We start from the raw sequence: 17,931 nt of genomic DNA, 5'->3' as shown, positions 1-17,931 counted from the left end.
TAATAATGCATTTGAAAGCGTCGTTGAATGCCACTCAGCTGGACCCGCATTTTGATAAAAAATAATAATTATTCTCATGTTAAAAACTAGTGTTAAATTGATAACTTGTCTCCTTATTATCTCAATGATCAAGCAATTCTTTAATAAAGTTTGAGATTGGAATAAATTGGCTTCTTGTTTATTTTAATAATGATATGGATAATCAAAATGTTTTCATTGATACACTTTTAATGACTGCATCGTCATTCTAGGTATTATTATTATTATATGTCATTGGTAGGGCCTCTTAAATTTCAGATATTTTGTAAAATTTTAATTAACAACCCCAGAATTAAAATTTTGATATATTTATGTAAATTTCAAAGCTAATATTTTGATTTTGATTAATACTATTTAAAAATATATTACAATATACTGATTTCTTTCTATTTTAAGAGCTGCCTAACGAAAATACTAAATTTAGAAATAATCAATTAATTTATGACAAAATTAAAAATGCATGGTATATACAAATATAAGCACAATTGATTTATAAAACTGTTGTTATAAAAATAGATAGCCATAGAAGAGAGATATATGACTCTTAATTGATATTGGGGAAATATAGGTATGTATAATCAGGCACATAGCCAGCAATTTTCTATTGGGGTTTTAGCATTAAAAATTTACTAGAATTGTCATATAAAATTTATTAATACAAATTATATATTAAAAATTACAATTACGAATAGAAATAATAAAATATCCGAATATGCAAAATATTTAAGAGCGTATATAATATTGTTAAAAAATCCGATATTTATATGTAACACAATAAAATATATAATTAAAAACATAATGATTAAAAAAAGTATAATAAATTTTTATCATGAATTGAACAAAGAATTATAATTAGTTTAAAATAAAAGTATATTAATTGAATAACAAGCAAAAATATTAATTGTATTAAGATAAAAAAATAAAGGGTTAAATTACAGTATAAAAAATAATAAATTTAGAATAATAGGAAAGTAAAATATTAGATAAAAAATCAAAGTCATAAAATAGGCATTATTTAAATATTTGCTTAAATATTGATAATTATTTAAATTTAATATATAGACATGAATTTTAAATAAATTTTTTAGTTGATAAGGCGATAGTCCTGACTTGAGCGCTGTTCAACATTTTATTGTATTTTTAGAACTTGAAATCATAAGCACATATATTATAATTAAAAATATAATTTTGTCAGAAATTTATTTAAATTGGAATACCCTTCTGAGAAAATTAGATTTGTATATTTATAAAATACGTTCTAAAATAAATAAAAGTAATAAAAAGAGATTAAACAACCCCAATGATAATTGAACGATGATATGTAATTGAACAACCCATATATAAAAATATTTAAATCCTTGTTTAGGTTCGGTTTATCCCATTTTTCAAAAATTTTCCAACATGAGCACACGAAAAGGTAGTAATTTTTTAGCACTACTAACTATTATTAATATAACTAATTCAACTTAAATAATTATTATATTTTTTATTTAAAATTTTTGCCAGTGCAAGTCAAATGGAAGAAGGAAAAATTTGATGTAGATGTTAATATAACAGAAAAACCATCTGTGTTTAAGGCCCAACTTTTTGCTTTATCAGGCGTATTACCAGATAGGCAAAAGATTATGATGAAAGGAATGGCTCTAAAAGACAATGAAAATTGGCAAAATTTTATTTTGAAAGATGTAAGAGATTAAGATTATTTTTAAAATATAAATATTGTGTAAATATATAATATAGAAATAAAATGATTTGTATACTTTATATATATAATTTATTATAGCTATAGAATTATTTATCTTAAGGGTGCTACAATTTTATTGATGGGTAGTAGTGAAGTCAACAATCTACCTTCTGATAGCATTGATCAAACATCTGAATTAGCTCATTCTCTTAATTCTGCAACAGATGCTTTACTAAAACCTAATTTAATAAAAACTGACAAGGTAGTATTTGAGGAGGACATTACTGATGAGGCTTTGGCCAAATTATATGACCTACCAGCTGGCTTAGTCAACCTTGGAAACACATGTTATTTAAATTCAACTCTTCAGTGCTTTTATGCTGTGCCAGCTTTGCGAGAAAGGATTGTTAAGTATAATTTGTATTTTTTTGACAGATCATTAATAATTTATTTTATTGGCCATTTGATCATAGATTGCAATAATTTTTTTTTTTTTAAAAAAATGAACATATGGAAATTTTATTGTCTAATAAAAATTTATTTAAAAAAAAATATATAAATTATAGTTACAAAGTTGAACCAAAAGTGGGTATATCTTCTGCTGTAAGTGATCAACAAGAATCGTTTTTATTAGGTATATCTATCAATTTTATGTTCATCTTTTAATGGCATCATTCAGATATTTAGTAGCTTGGTTATATTGATTGATATTCTCATTTGTTAATCAAATTCTATAATTGGCAAAAATTTAACAATGCCATATTATTAGCCAATATATGGAAATTGGCTGATACTGTTAGTTTTATCTAATACCAGTGATTGATAACTTAATACAATAATTCTCTTAAAAATTTTTTTACATTAAGCCATGATTTGATAACTGATCCTATGAAATTTCTAAACCAATAAGAAAGTGTTAATTTTTTTTTTAACTTTTAAAAATTTTGTTATCAAATTAACTTTTTTATGGAAGAAGAAACATGCCAAAAATATACTCATTTATATTGAAAAAAAATTTATGCCTCAAATTAACAGAGTTGATAAAAGTTACTTTTTAATTGGAGCTAGATACAGATTCATAGTTTAAAAACTTAGATATTTTAACAACTTTGCAAATTTACAATCAAGTAATATATTTATGTTTTTATAATATTTTTTTTCTCTTTCAAATAGACTAAATAAAAATTAATACGAATTGTAAGTTTCAAAAAAAAACAAAATTGGCAAAATATATGTTTATTGAATATTTGTCATTTAAAAAAAAACTAATTTTTAATTCCATGCCAAATATAATTACACAAACCTTGAGAGTTTGCTCGTAGATAGTGGTAAGGTTTGGACATCTCTCTTAACCAAATTTAGAGGTTAGCTAAATATATGGTTATTGAATCTTTGTCATTTAAACAAATCTAAATTTTTTTTCTCTGATTTTTGCTAAGAAAAATAAAATAATGTACATAAATATGATGGAATATAATTCCATGCCAAATATGCTATGCGAACCTTAAGATTTTGCTCATACTCTTAATGAAATCTCAGTTCCCTTCCACTATTTTTTAGTAATTTTTTTCTGAAAATTCAACTTATATCGAAGTGTTTACACAATACTCATTTTTTTTTACTCTATATATATCTAAAGAAGGGAAAAAAATTTATCCACGAATTTTTTGAATATTTCTAAGTTTTTTGGAGTATGTTAACTAGAATACACAACGCACATATAAGAATAAAATATATTCATTTTTTCATTTTATTTTAGTAAATTATATAATGTATAAAAATAATATACAAATGCAAAAAAATCAGTTTTTATGAAATATAGTAAAACAATTATTTGTTGGGGTAAAACATAATGATACCCCGCATTTGTCGCACGCCACTTTTGTAATGCCCTTCCTGGTAATTTGTACCTGACCTTTTTGTCATTATACTTCGGTCAATGTGCAAATTGGTCTTTCCGAATTTGGTAAACACAGTGCTGTACCTTTTTTACATTTTTTTATATATTCAGATTGCACTGATATTCGTCTAATACTCGTTGTTGAAATACTTTTATTTCCTTTACACAATACTTCTGCAACTGATATTTTAAAAGTTAAAGGCGACTCCTGCTCCTTCCTGGGAATTTGTAACAGGTTACAATCCCTCCGGTATAATAGCCATGCATTAGTATGCATCATGTCAAAAATATGAAAAACTACTCGGTGATATCATTTTCGAGACCTGATATGAATTCTATATAATGCTATTAGGGAATCTATAAGATCCACTCCACCCATGTTTTTATTGTAATTTTTAACAATGGCTGGACATTTCACGTTAATGCTTTCCTTTTTTTTCTCGATCGAATCGTTTCACGTCAGATATTGGGTGGGCCCCTATAAAGCTGCTCATTAGATAAACTGAACGTTTGTCAAACCATTTTATAACAGATAAATTGACTCCATTGATCACCGTTTTTTTTTTCAACAAAACTTCCTCTTCCTTTTTTTTTTAATCTCTTGATCTGTTGGCAAAACGCAATTTTTGAGGCGATTTGCCCTAACCGTTGATACACATTGTATTCCCCTTTGCGCTAATATAACCATTTAGTTTATGCTGGAGAACCAATTGTCAAAGTTATAATTTTGATGCAATGGGACTGCGACAACCATGCGCAGAACTGAATTCCCACAAGCCCCTATATCTGGCATACCTTCGGCTTGGAGAATTTTCCCCATATATATTTCGTAATTATAAATAATACCATCATTTCCACATAATAAAAAAAAATTAAAACCCCACTTTTTAGGTTTTTGGGGGTTGTACTGTTTCATCTTACTTTGCCCTTTGAAAGGAACAACTTGCTCATCGACGCATAGATTTTCTCCTAGTGTAATTTTTTTTTAAATATCTGTTGTGATCGTCAGCAGAGGTCGTATTTAATGAAGAACATCATACCCTTCAGTCCCAAAAGGATATGCTTTCGTGTTGTCATTTAGGTGAAAACATGATTCTATGAACTCCCACCTTTTTACTGACATAATATTAGCCACATTCGCGATTCTAGTATTAGCCGCCCAATATAAACGAGTTCTTGGCAGATTTATAATGCACATATAGAACAAAATTCCTATAAATTGTTCTAATTCATCTAACGATAAATTAAGGGGTCTGCTTATATCTTTTTGAATCGCATTTTTATCAAATAAATTTATAGCTCAATGACTAGTGATATAAATTTTAGAATACCCGTAGATAGTGAGGATTCTCAATTGAGTGATTCGTCTGATGAAGAATATATACTATGTGAGAGTGGTAAATTTAGTATTTCTTATGCTATAATAAATATTTTTAGGGGTAATTGAATCAGATGATTCGGATATTGAAAGCACTGACTCTGACTCCAGCCATCCAGATGGTGCAGGGCCGTAGCCAGGAATTTTCACTTGGGGGGGGGGCACTATTTTTTTAAAATCAAACAAATAATTACGCATTCATAGAAATTTTTTCCTATTTTTATTAAAAATTTAATAACAAAATAATACTATAATATGAATATACAAAAAAAATAATACTATAATATGCATATACAAAACAAAATATTACTATAATAGAATACGGCGATTTTTATTTTTAAATTTTAATATAAATGAACTAAAAGATAAATTCTGCGTTATTCTTTTTTCATACGCCATTAATACTAAATTTTGTTTACGTTTATCCTTCATAGACTCTCTACTGCTCGATAAAACTCTCTTTAATGTAGAGAACGAGGCCTCACAAGAAGCCGTTGATATCCCAATGATTATCGCTGCTGAGTAGCATTTATATAATTCTTTAAATGCATGATTATATATTTTTTTATACATAATATGTAAGATGTTTTCAAAATTATGATTTTCTTTAGCTTCCGAAGCTAGCAATCCTTTTGCTATCTTCATTTCATGATGCAGTGTTTCCATATTTAAGTTTAACAGGGATTTTAATGGGGCCATTTTATCTGATAAAAAAATAATCAGGGTCAAGGGGGAACAATGTATTAAAAGATGAAAAAAGATTAAAATCATCTTCTGTAAATCGGTCTAAAAAACGATCCACAAAGTTATCTGTAATTTCATAATATATCCTTTTTAAAGAACTCCAATTGGAGTCTTTTTCACAATCGAATTCTAGTTTGCTATCAACTAAAAAATCTTGGAAATTTTTAGGCGTTTTACGTACCCGTGATGATTTTTGGGGAGTGAGATTAAATTTTGATAAAAGTTTTTCAGCCTTAATCATAATCAAAGCAAAAGAATTATCACTTCTTTTATTTTTTAATATATTGATAGTAGAATCAATACAATTTTTAGCATCCACTAAATTAGTACCTACTGATTGTAGATACTTATTTAGTGGATCTATTGTAATTAATATCTCATAAATTATGATGGCTAATATAATGTAATTTATATTAATACATTGAGATAAAAGACCAGAGGCTTCGACTGAATCATGAATTGAAACCTCGGAATTAAGAGTTCTATTAGAAAAGTAGAATAATACTTCACCAATAGCCTCAAAATTCTCATAAATAATGCGAGATGTTTCTAAATGACCAGTCCATCTCTGGTCTAAAAGTCTCTTAAGGGTGTGGCCTGTATATTTACAGTATACGTTAAAACGCCTGAAAAAATTATACAATGCATTTGATAAATTAAAAAAATTAGAAATAATAACAATATTATTATACCAATTTTGAACCACAAGATGCAACTTGTGGTTGTAGCAATGTATAAAAGGAACATTTTTATTAATTTTTTTTTGAAGAAGTGTTTGCACTCCTCCATTTCGGCCAGACATAACGTTTGCACCATCATATGCCTGGCTTATTATATTAGCTGAATTAATAGATCATTAAGTTGCTTTAAAATGCAATCTGTAATGCTTTCAGCAGAAAGACACTCTAAATTAATGATTCCTATTAAATTTTCTTGGATTTCTCCAGAAAAAATATAGCGAATTATTATGCTCAGATTTTCACAACCTGAAGCATCTTTTGTCTCATCGGCCTTAAGACAAAAAAAAGGCATCTCGCTTTTATTATATTTGTCTGAAATATGTTCAAGCACCATATCTGCCATAATGGATATTACTTCGTTTTGAATCTGTGGTGATGTATACTGGGCATTTTGGGGTATAAATTTCATAATTTTATTTAATTCAGGGTCTTTTTGGATGGTGTAGGAAAACATTGCTATAAATAGTCCAGAAGAATAAATTATGTTTTCATCTTTTGCAGCATCCGTAATATTTGTTGAACCAGTCCCACGGAAAGGTAGCTCTTGTATGCTAAGAAACAGCATCAAATCAAATATTGATTTAATATAATATTGATTACGATTAATTTGATCACCTCCCAACATTTTAGTTATTTCTGTACCATTGTTTATATTTTGATTTTTATCATTCCATATTGTAATTGAATTTAAACGAGCTTTTGAGCTCTCGTGTTTAAGCAGTCCCTTCTTGGCAGCTAACGCATTTTTCCAATTTCTGAATCCCGTTTGTCCAAATTCATCACTTGGATTACACAAGTATTTCCTACATGGAAAACAAAAGGCAGCGTCAGCTTCTACACTATACTCCAACCAGTCTCGGCCTCTATACCATGATTTTTGAAATGATCTTTGCCTTCCATGGATATCTTTTTTCGCGTAAGTGTTTAATTTGATTTGATTTGGTTTATTCTGGCCAAGGTCACCAGGGATTTGAATTGAACCATTAGAGGACTTTTTTGACACTAAAAATATTATAATTAATAAATTGTAATGAGGGAAAGGGTCATAAATAATAATGGTCATCAGGATGGGCGAAGGAAGGGCATGCTGAAAATGAACAAACACAAAATTTATCTTGTATTTAAGATACAAGTTACTGTAGTGCCCAACCCTGATGAAGATTATCAGTAAAATTTTAGTATTAAAAACTAGAAAAAAGTCATAAACATTATATCTTTAAAGATTAACAAAAAAATATAATATTTTTATATTTATAAATCAATTACTAGTTGCTTCTTGACAATGAGAGACTGAGCTGCTAGATGAAGATGATTGAGTCTCTTCGCCGTCTTTATTTGTTTTAAAATCAAAATGTAATAATGAAACACCATAATCTCCTACTCCTATTCATATTGTCAAAAATATATAAATAGAAAAATTTGGGTTAAATTTTAAACTATTTACCATCTTCCTCCTCTTGATTTTCTAGATTAGCTTCATTGATATCTTGAAATATGAGTAAATATATTTATTTTAATAATTAAAATTATTATACAAAAATGATAATATTAATAATAAATGTCTTTCTCTTATCTTATATAAAATATATATATTATAAATAATAATATACAAATATTGCCCTATATCAATATCATATAACTCATGAAATAATAATATAAATTTATACTAACTATGAGAAGAATCAGTTTCTGAAATTTCTGATGTAGTATTACTAGTAGTTTGTAGAGGTGATGTTGCTTGACATTTGTTTAACTTTAACTTAAAATAAGAGTTTATAATTGATTGTTTCTTCATAATTTTAAAATAAACGCTCTAAAATAAAATAACTGGTTATATATTATAATATTAATGTGATACCTATAGAGAATGTGATACACAACAAAAACAGATGAAAAAAAATGAATGAATGATAATTTAATATTGGGTAAAAATAAAAATAAAACAGGATAAAAAAAATTTTTACAAACTAGATATGTTTGTAGAATAAATATTCAAAATTTATTTTAAAAATATAAAAATAATCAATTCTAAATAGACATGTTTTTTGAATATTTTTGAATAAATATTTAAAATTTATATTAAAAATATAAAAATAATCAATTCTAAAAAAAAATTCAAATTTTTTGGGGGGGGGGCAGAAAAATTTTTGGGGGCCAGGTTTGGGGGCCAAAATTTTTTTTTTGGGGGGGGGCGCCTCCCCCCCCGTGGTTACGGCCCTGAGATGGTGTATTGTCAGGAAGACGAAATATATGGAAATCTTCTTTGACTAATGTCCCACGAATAGCCCCAGATTGGAAAGGCAGTGTACCCTTCGCCAATAAAGTTAAAAATCCGATATACTACTTCACATATTTACTGGGAAACATACTTACTACAATAGTACTAGAATCTAATCTCTATGCAATTCAAAAAGATATAAGCAGACCCCTTAATTTATCGTTAGATGAATTAGAACAATTTATAGGAATTTTGTTCTATATGAGCATTATAAATCTGCCAAGAACTCGTTTATATTGGGCGGCTAATACTAGAATCGCGAATGTGGCTAATATTATGTCAGTAAAAAGGTGGGAGTTCATAGAATCATGTTTTCACCTAAATGACAACACGAAAGCATATCCTTTTGGGACTGAAGGTACCGGAGGGATTGTAACCTGTTACAAATTCCCAGGAAGGAGCAGGAGTCGCCTTTAACTTTTAAAATATCAGTTGCAGAAGTATTGTGTAAAGGAAATAAAAGTATTTCAACAACGAGTATTTGACGAATATCAGTGCAATCTGAATATATAAAAAAGTGTAAAAAAGGTACAGCACAGTGTTTACCAAATTCGGAAAGACCAATTTGCACATTGGCCGAAGTATAATGACAAAAAGGTCAGGTGCAAATTACCAGGATGTAAGGGCATTACAAAAGTGGCATGCGACAAATGCGGGGTATCATTATGTTTTACCCCAACAAATAATTGTTTCACTAAATATCATAAAAACTGATTTTTTTTGCATTTGTATATTATTTTTATACATTATATAATTTACTAGAATAAAATGAAAAAATGAATATATTTTAGTCTTATATGTGCGTTGTGTATTCTAGTTAACATACTCCAAAAAAACTTAGAAATATTCAAAAAAATTCGTGGATAAATTTTTTCCCCCTTCTTTAGATATATATAGATAGTAAAAAAAAAATGAGTATTATAAATTTTTCGTTTTAATTGGTATAGCGTGTAATAGAGGGTTAAATTAACTTGAAATTTTTTTTTTGGAAATAAAAGCCAGATTGCCAAATTTTTAGCGATTTTTGTTTTAGCGATTTTTGTTTTAGCGATTTTTGTTTTAGCGATTTTTGTTTTAGCGATTTTTGTCTTGGCGATTTAGCCTATCCCGAAATCTCGTGGCTTTCGGATTATTATTTTGAGACAAAATCTTAAATTTAGAATGAGCTAAATCTAGCCCCGTCCTAACAGCACCTGCAAATTGATTTTTTTTATAAAAAATAAGTTGTTTTTTTTTATATTTACGCGATTATTATTTAGCTGTCCTTAAAAAAAAAATGGCACTCATTCCCAGTTTTCGACATTTATTCATCATTTTAACCCTCTTAATTAAATGATGCGCCATTTTAAAGATTCTACCAGTTACAGACAGGTTATTACAATAATTAGATTAGGAAACTTAGCTCTCATTTCCACAGTTATCTATAATAAAATGTCCCATCTACTGCTAGAAATAATTTCAAAAAAATAGGCAACTAACATATCAAAATATAAATTCGGCGTCTTCCACCCAGATCGAGATTTAGAAACCGGATGGGGTCCAAGTAACATTTTACGGGCCCTCCTGACCCTACGATATAAATAAAGATACCTCATTTGGTTTCCTGAAATTGGTCTGCCCCCCCCCCCAAAGTTGTAGCGGTTTAAAGCGGACCGGACCGTTAACCCTCTTCCACATGTTCACCCGTAAATTTTTTTCGTGATTCATTTTCCCGAAGCCCTGAAACAACTCTTCATTCACATGCGGGCCAACCCGACCGACTTGATCCCTTTCGTTTTTTTGCAAATATTCCATTCTACTTTTCCCGAATTCGCCGAACGCGAAAGACCCGATCCGGAAGTGGGCCATTCGGCCGAAGATTCCGCCGCCGTTTCCGGGAACTTTAGGCAACAAGACGCTAACGAGTGTTTGGTGAGAATACGGAACATACTGGGAGAGAAGTTGAAAGTAAAAAAAAAAAAAATCAACTTTTAAATATCGCGTCTAAATGGTATAACAATAATTTAATATAACGTAACGCGCACATAAACAGACGTCGAGCAATGACGCGAGTGCGAAGGGCGGTAATTTTATGGACAAATATTTCAGGGGGGAATACGAGGTCACCATGAAACCCGAGGAAGCTACCGCGCCCGCGGAAATGCCGGTCGTTAGCCGGGAAAATTTTTATCAACTACGCTGCTTTATCAATAACGGTTATTTTTTATATTCAAAAGAAAGATGCTTTGGGGGGGGGGATGGGGGGAGAGATTTGGAAGGTAATAATAAGATTTTTTAAAAAAAATGGATAATGGTGGGTTATTAATTGCAGCTGATTGTAATCTATTTATTTTTTGCGTTTATATGTAACGCTACATTTATAGTAAGCGCGATTTGCTCAAGCGATGCGGAATAATTCGCGCGCGTAATTTACGAAAACAAAGGCAAATGATAGGTATAATTTATAAAATACGGCGCGAAAATGCTGAAATCGCGACAGCTGTTTTTGCGTATATATCGGAAAGTATATATTAGCGGCGATATCGCAAGCGATTAATTCCGCTCGCTATAAATGCAAGCGTTAAGGCTTTAAAACAAATTATTTTATTTTTTTCAGAAGTTAAATATCTACGCACCGGGATTGAACATGTAAGTATTAATTTAATTATATTCATACATATTACATTATAACCCCGCCGTTCCTGGAGGAACATTAAATATAACATAAGGCAGGGGGAAACCTCGATAAAGTGAACACAAGTTTTTCGTTCAATTAGGTCAACACGTTTTCTCTCGCAATTCATATATATTAACCTTTTTTTCGCAACCTTTAAAATCACTTTATTTGATAGTGTTTGTTAAACGGCTCGATTTTGGCTGGTTTTTTTTAAAAAAACCGCCATAGCTCAATATTTTAGCCGGAAAAATATTGACCAACCTTCGAGATTTCGTTAACCGGTTGCGCAAACCTTTGTGCCACCTATGAGCTCCTAATAAAATATTCGGCTCAAAACGAGCCGTTTATCAACGCCTAGTGTTGGATAGATACCATATTCTACGAATTTTTATGACAATTTGCATCATTTATCTAGCTTCTGAAGGCTATAGGGCGAGAGCGGAGGGGGGGGGTTTATCTTTACTATTATTAATTTAGGTCTGGCCAGTTAAAGTTTCCTGCGCGGGAGACCCGTGACCCAGAACATGGGCAGAATTTTCTAAATTTGTTCGCCTTCCCTAAATTACCTTCTAGGAAATATTATTCTCTTTCAGCAACAAAAAAAAAAACCTCAATTTTTTTCCCCCTCGGGTCATCGATTCAATTCCAATAAATTGCGACCTTTTTTTTAAATATTAATCTGTCACATAGTATTGTTGGGTAATTGACAAAATATCGGCGAATTCAGCTCAATCTTCAGGCGCCCTGCCGGATAAAATCCGATAACGGTTAAAGTCGTTTTTTTTATCAAATTTGAGCTGCTATCCTTTTTAAAGAAAAAACCCCCGGGGCAACTTGGTTTCACCGAGTTTTTTTTAGCTGGCCTTAAAATGAGGTTAAGCGGCCTAAAAAATATAGTAATTACCCGTAATTACCCGTCTATACTCACTAACTCACCCAAATATAGCTATATACATTTATTTATTTTTTTAGGGTCTTAACGAAAAAGTCGAAAGATTTTCGCAAAGTTTGGACAGAAACGCCACGTATTCTAAAAATGTAAGTTAAATTTTTAGGTAACCGAAAGAAAAAGAAAAAAAAATTAATTAATAAAACATATGTTATTTTTAAATTGTCAAATTCAAGTCACTCATTTCACGTTTGCCCGCGTACCTGATCGTCCAATTCGAGCGATTTTTTTTCAAAAAGGATCAAAGGATAAATGCCAAAATCAGGAAGGTTTTTTTTATGACGCTAATTTAATAAATCATTTTTTTTATGGAAGAAGAAGGGCATGATCGCACCCTGGTCTGGAAATACCTCGGGTTCGATGAGTTGTCGGTCCTAGTTGGTCCGCTATCTCGAAAGTGTCCAACCCGACAATTCGAATCGAGGGTTCACGGTTCCCGGTTAATCACGAGACAAAAAAAAACTTGTATTAAACCCTTCTTAAGGTTTTACCTTGACACAAGTTTTTCTCGATTTAAATTGTCTTCATTTTCCAAAATTACGCAAAATAAGATGATTTAAAATAATTGGATTTGAAATATATTATAAATCAAAAAAAAAACATCACAAGAATTTATCGGAATTTTCGTGAAATATTTAAAGCATTCTTTATCCACCAAAAAAATTTGGAAATTTTTCGTTTCTAGGACATTAAATTTCCCATGGTTTTGGATCTCCACGAGTTTTGCACTCCGATCTTGAAGGAAAAATTGCTCCCTCGGCGCCAAAAATTCAGGGACGCGGAAGAGAAAAAGGTTCAATCGCTCATAAATTCCAATGACCCCAAACCCGAATTGTCGCCCGACAAAAATAAGACCGCCAAAACCGCCCAAGGAAAACCCGAAGCCGAGATTCCCCCAACTTCGTCGTCATTTGAGGATGGTAATAAAATTAAAATTGAATTTTTCGTGTGTTCATTTTCGGAAGGTCCCGATTAAGATATTTTTATCCCCAATTATTTTTTAACACTCGGGATTTGGCGAATAGAGGCGTTCAAACTTTTCCGCCATCCACGTGAACGAAATCAGCAGAGTTGTTAGAGGATCTAGTAGATACAAGTATCTAGATCCTGTATCTAGATACAAAAATGTGGTATCTGTATCTAGATAGATTTTTGATTAAATAATCTGTATCTGGATATTATTTTAGACGTTGTATCTGTATGGAGATCCATTTAAAAAGTATCTTATAACAACTCCGGAAATCAGCAGAGTTGTTAAAGGATCTAGTAGATACAAGTATCCAGATCCTGTATCTAGATATAAAAATGTGGTATCTGTATCTAGATAGATTTTTGATTAAATAATCTGTATCTGGATATTATTTTAGACGTTGTATCTGTATGGAGATCCATTTAAAAAGTATCTTATAACAACTCCGGAAATCAGCAACCATAAAGGCCACTATGTTTATTGTGAAAATCGTTTTTATAATTTTATTTGCCTTAAATTCGTTCAAAGATGAAGGATCCAACAATAGCGGGTATTACGATTTATTGGCAGTTTTGACTCATCAAGGCCGAACTAGCAATAGTGGACATTACGTAGCTTGGGTCAAACGTAACGGTTAGTTCATTGATCAATTATTTTTTAAATTTATTATATATTTTTTTTTCACGATCTGCAAGAACCGACCCAAAAAAATCCGAGAACTGGCTTGTAGAGTGATCTTTAAGAAAAAAAATTTTTTCTTCAGATTGTAGTGACACGTGTCAATTTCTTTTATGCCCTTGAATGGCTTGTCTTATCTGGGCCTTTTCAGTCCCAATTTAGCAGATCTATAATATATACGTTAGCCCTCTAATTCTTAAATTTTTTTTTTTTAAAATTCATTTACATCACGCCTATACTCAACTATGAATACATTAATTATTATTCATATATATATATATATATGTATGTATTCTCATTATTTATATAGACGTTTGGATGATGTGCGATGATAACAACATCAAACCGGTGACAGAAGAACATATCATGAAATTATCTGGTGGAGGTAATTTGCTATGTATTTTTTATTATTGATAGTTATGAATGCGCTTTCAAAAACAAATTTCACAATCCGAAAGAAAGCATTATTTATAATTATTAATTAGGCGGACATATTTTGTGGTGAAGGGTCAAGATCTAGACCGATATACACCGACCGTTGTTCGGTTCTTAAATAAATAACAGGTCCAGACCATGGTCGACAAAAAAAAATATTCATCATTTCAAAATTATCTTCGATTAAAATATTTCGATAGATTTAAAGTAACTCTAACTATGTAGGAGTTCAAACATTCAAGCCTATTATCGATTACGCGTTGATATACATTTTGTTAGGGCACAGTGCGAAAATAGGGAATATAGTGAATGGAAGACTCTATTGATATAAATATTATCCATGTTAGCATCGCCTTAGCCAGTTTTATAAGATTATTTAATTTAAAAAGTAAAAATGCCTTTTTTTGGACAAACATTTCTTTTTCATTAATATATTGCAAAATAAAAAATGAACTTAAAAAAGAAAAAAAAAATTCATAAAAATCGAGTAACTCCTCTAGAAAAGTAATATAAAAACTAATATGTTCAAAAAATTATGTGATAACATTTAAAAAAAATAACCCCTCTATTGCACACCTATAAAGACTTAAATAAAAAATGATCATTATTTTATTTAAATTTTTATAAATATAAAATACAAAGATTACTAAATAATTTATAAATGCAGGAGGGACATTTTTTGTCCGACTGTGTATTATATAAATATAATTTAAATTATTTTTTGTTATGAAAAGAAAAACAATTTATTTTTCTTAATACACAGCGATACTTTGCAAAAATAGAACATTTCCTGGATGATTTCGTTATTTTTGGTGCTACACAGTGGTGGCACCGCTTTCTTAGTATTTTTCCAAGGGATTCCTAATCACTAGCAAGAATATTAATTGGAATATGATCCGATCCTATTTTTCCTTATATCATTCAGCCACATATTTTTTTAATGAAATTTTGAAGGAATCGATATTGGATTGCTTTGCAAGGATGATGATATTCCCAAATAAATAATTTTTTGAGATAGAAGATTATCGATAATTTTTAGTCGAAGTTCTTCGTAAGTATATTTATTTTGAAAATAATACCTAAAAATTTTATAAAATGCAATTATTAAATGTAAACATTATGAATCGCGAAGCTATTGACAAAAGTGGCAATCGCTTAGAAAGAAGAAAAGGCGCGCATCCATCGTTTCACCCGATTGGTGCATTCCATAAAGGGCTTTATAATGATTCCAGTGATCTACACAAACTCATATTAATTGTAATTGAGGTAGGGCAGGGAACTTGTATAATACTACCCATTTCTTAGCGCGAAATTAATTGCGAATCGGGGACGTCATGGAAATTACTGATTAAACAATACGGACTTAGTAAAAAAAATTATTTATTATTTCCAAAATAAATATACTACGAAGAACTTTCAACTAAAAATTATCGAGAATCATCTGAGTTGTGAGTATCATCATCGTTTGAAAACCAATCCAATATCGATTCCTTCAAAATTTCATAAAAAAATATGTGACTAATAATAGGAAAAATAGGATCGGATTATTTATCTCATTAAAATTATTGCATTCCGAAAATACTAAGAAAGCGGTGCCACCATTGTAGCACCAAAAATAACGAAATTAGGACATCCTGCGAATGTTTATGTGCAATGGCCATGTATTAACGTGAAAAAGAAATTGTTTTTTTTTCTTTTTATAGAAGAATGCCCCTTACTCTCAACTCTTCCCCTTAAAAAAAATATAACTTTATCCCAAACAATCCTTTTCTAATAATTAAATAAATACCAACAATAAGCATTACCAACTAGAAATAGTCCAAGTTCACTTATAGTCTAAAATCCAATTTATTCATACAAATATCTAAATCCAAACTTTTCTTACAAATATCTAAAAAAATATCTAAGTATCATAAACGATAATCATTAAAATCTTCCCTATCAATCCCGTCTTTATCCAATGTAATGTCTTCTTCACTCCAAACCGCACATAAAGATTGTTCTTTACCAAAAACCCATGTGATGTTTATAAATAATTTTGTATATTTTGTACTACCTTCAGTCTCATAATGGCGGGGGAGTGATAAAGTCTTTAACGGCTAATGATGCCTAAAAGGTTCCTTGTGGTCTGGGCCTAGAAAAGGATCACGTCACCTCGACAGGGTGTAACATCCACTTAAGGGGGTTCCTGTCAGGAAGGGCATTCAATCGTAAAAATATTGCTACAAAATTTCCTAATGATTACAACAAGGCATGTATTGCCAATATTAAAATGGTTCGAAGTTTCGTAGACAAATTGGCTGCAATTAAGTGGATAAGTATTCTTACAATGCACTAAAAAATGGGAAATATTTTTACCAAAATCAAATTTTCTTTAAAAAACTGAACAAATGATTGCGCTCTAAATAAAGAACATATTTTAATGGGAGTTATTTTTAATTTGAAAAATGAAAATCTGATTTACCGGTACTTTTGAATGTAGCGCGTTACCGCTAAAGATACATTTCAAAAAAGTATTGCTACTACCTACACAATTTTTCTAAAAAGAAAGTCTAGCGAACTCCTCTAAAAAAGGAAGGCTACTTGCTTTTTTTAAAATAAAAGTACCTCACAACTAGCTATTACTATAAAAAGTAGTGAGTGGCTAACTCTTTATAACTATCCTAAAAGGGCATTTAAAGATTGCCTGATTGCGAACGTTGTCAATAACACAATATGGATTGCTTTTTAAAAGCGTTCTTGGAAATTGTATTATAGCATTATTTTTGTCGTTTTAAATTAATTCGTAACTAAATAATATTTTCCCTTTTCAAAATTTATATCCAAATATAATTAATTTCTAAACTAGCAAAAATATTTGAAACGAAATAATTGAATTAAGTTTCCAACTGAAGGAAAGTACTGTTACCACATCTGATTTATTTTGAATTTCTATTAGTTTGTATAATCTCATGACCTATCTCAGAATTAAAGGCCCATATTAAACATATTTACCCCTAAACCATATCTCTAACCTTCAATTCTACATCCCTTTTCTCATTTGCGTGTTTTAATTTTAAATTATATTTTCATATACCACATTTCTTCAGTTGAGCTATTACCAATAATTAAGATCTTGGTAAATATTTGCTCATGAAAAAAAAAATGTTATTTCGTATTTATTAATCTAAATTTAATTTTAACAAATATTTTTTAAAAAAAAATTTATAGGCGATTGGCACACCGCTTACGTTTTAATTTACGGTCCAAGAATATTGAAAACTTGAAGCCATTCATACGAAATTTATTATTCTTTTGCTCACCTTATTATAATAAAATGTATTCGTCTTTAAATTATTATTTATATATTTTTGTGAGTAACATTCAATTTTATTAAAACTATTTGAACCCTCAAAAAAATTTTAAATGAGTAAAAAAAGTCGAACACTAAACATTCTGGAAAAACTTTAAATTCAAGAGGAGTGCTTACAAAAGTAAATA

At 29.9% G+C, this 17,931-nt stretch overlaps 1 protein-coding gene across 1 annotated transcript; it reads left to right on the top strand.

Annotated features, from left to right (window-relative positions):
• Positions 1-1,338: 1,338 nt before the first annotated feature.
• Positions 1,339-17,784, top strand: LOC135929573 (ubiquitin carboxyl-terminal hydrolase 14-like). The gene is made up of 14 exons (XM_065466223.1): positions 1,339-1,360; positions 1,406-1,456; positions 1,546-1,724; positions 1,845-2,134; positions 2,290-2,357; positions 10,481-10,710; positions 10,796-10,958; positions 11,360-11,391; positions 12,392-12,457; positions 12,545-12,637; positions 13,054-13,288; positions 13,867-13,971; positions 14,327-14,401; positions 17,662-17,784. The coding sequence occupies exons 1-14, from the start codon at positions 1,354-1,356 to the stop codon at positions 17,715-17,717; spliced, it is 1,650 nt and encodes a 549-aa protein (XP_065322295.1). The 5' UTR covers positions 1,339-1,353; the 3' UTR covers positions 17,718-17,784.
• The last annotated feature ends 147 nt before the right edge of the window (positions 17,785-17,931 follow it).

Source organism: Gordionus sp. m RMFG-2023, chromosome 5 (genome assembly GCF_954871325.1).
Source record: "Gordionus sp. m RMFG-2023 chromosome 5, tfGorSpeb1-WG-v2, whole genome shotgun sequence".
Lineage (NCBI taxonomy): Eukaryota > Metazoa > Nematomorpha > Gordioida > Chordodea > Parachordodidae > Gordionus > Gordionus sp. m RMFG-2023.
The sequence above is the reverse complement of the archived record's forward strand: the minus strand, read 5'-3'. Positions and strand labels throughout refer to the sequence as shown.

Bases quoted from the DNA above. Each gene is read 5' to 3' on its own strand.
- LOC135929573 (XM_065466223.1), top strand. The intron at 12,638-13,053 runs GTTTTTTTTATG...TTTCGTTTCTAG, and splicing joins TAAATGCCAAAATCAGGAAG to GACATTAAATTTCCCATGGT. The intron at 13,289-13,866 runs GTAATAAAATTA...ATTCGTTCAAAG, and splicing joins TTCGTCGTCATTTGAGGATG to ATGAAGGATCCAACAATAGC.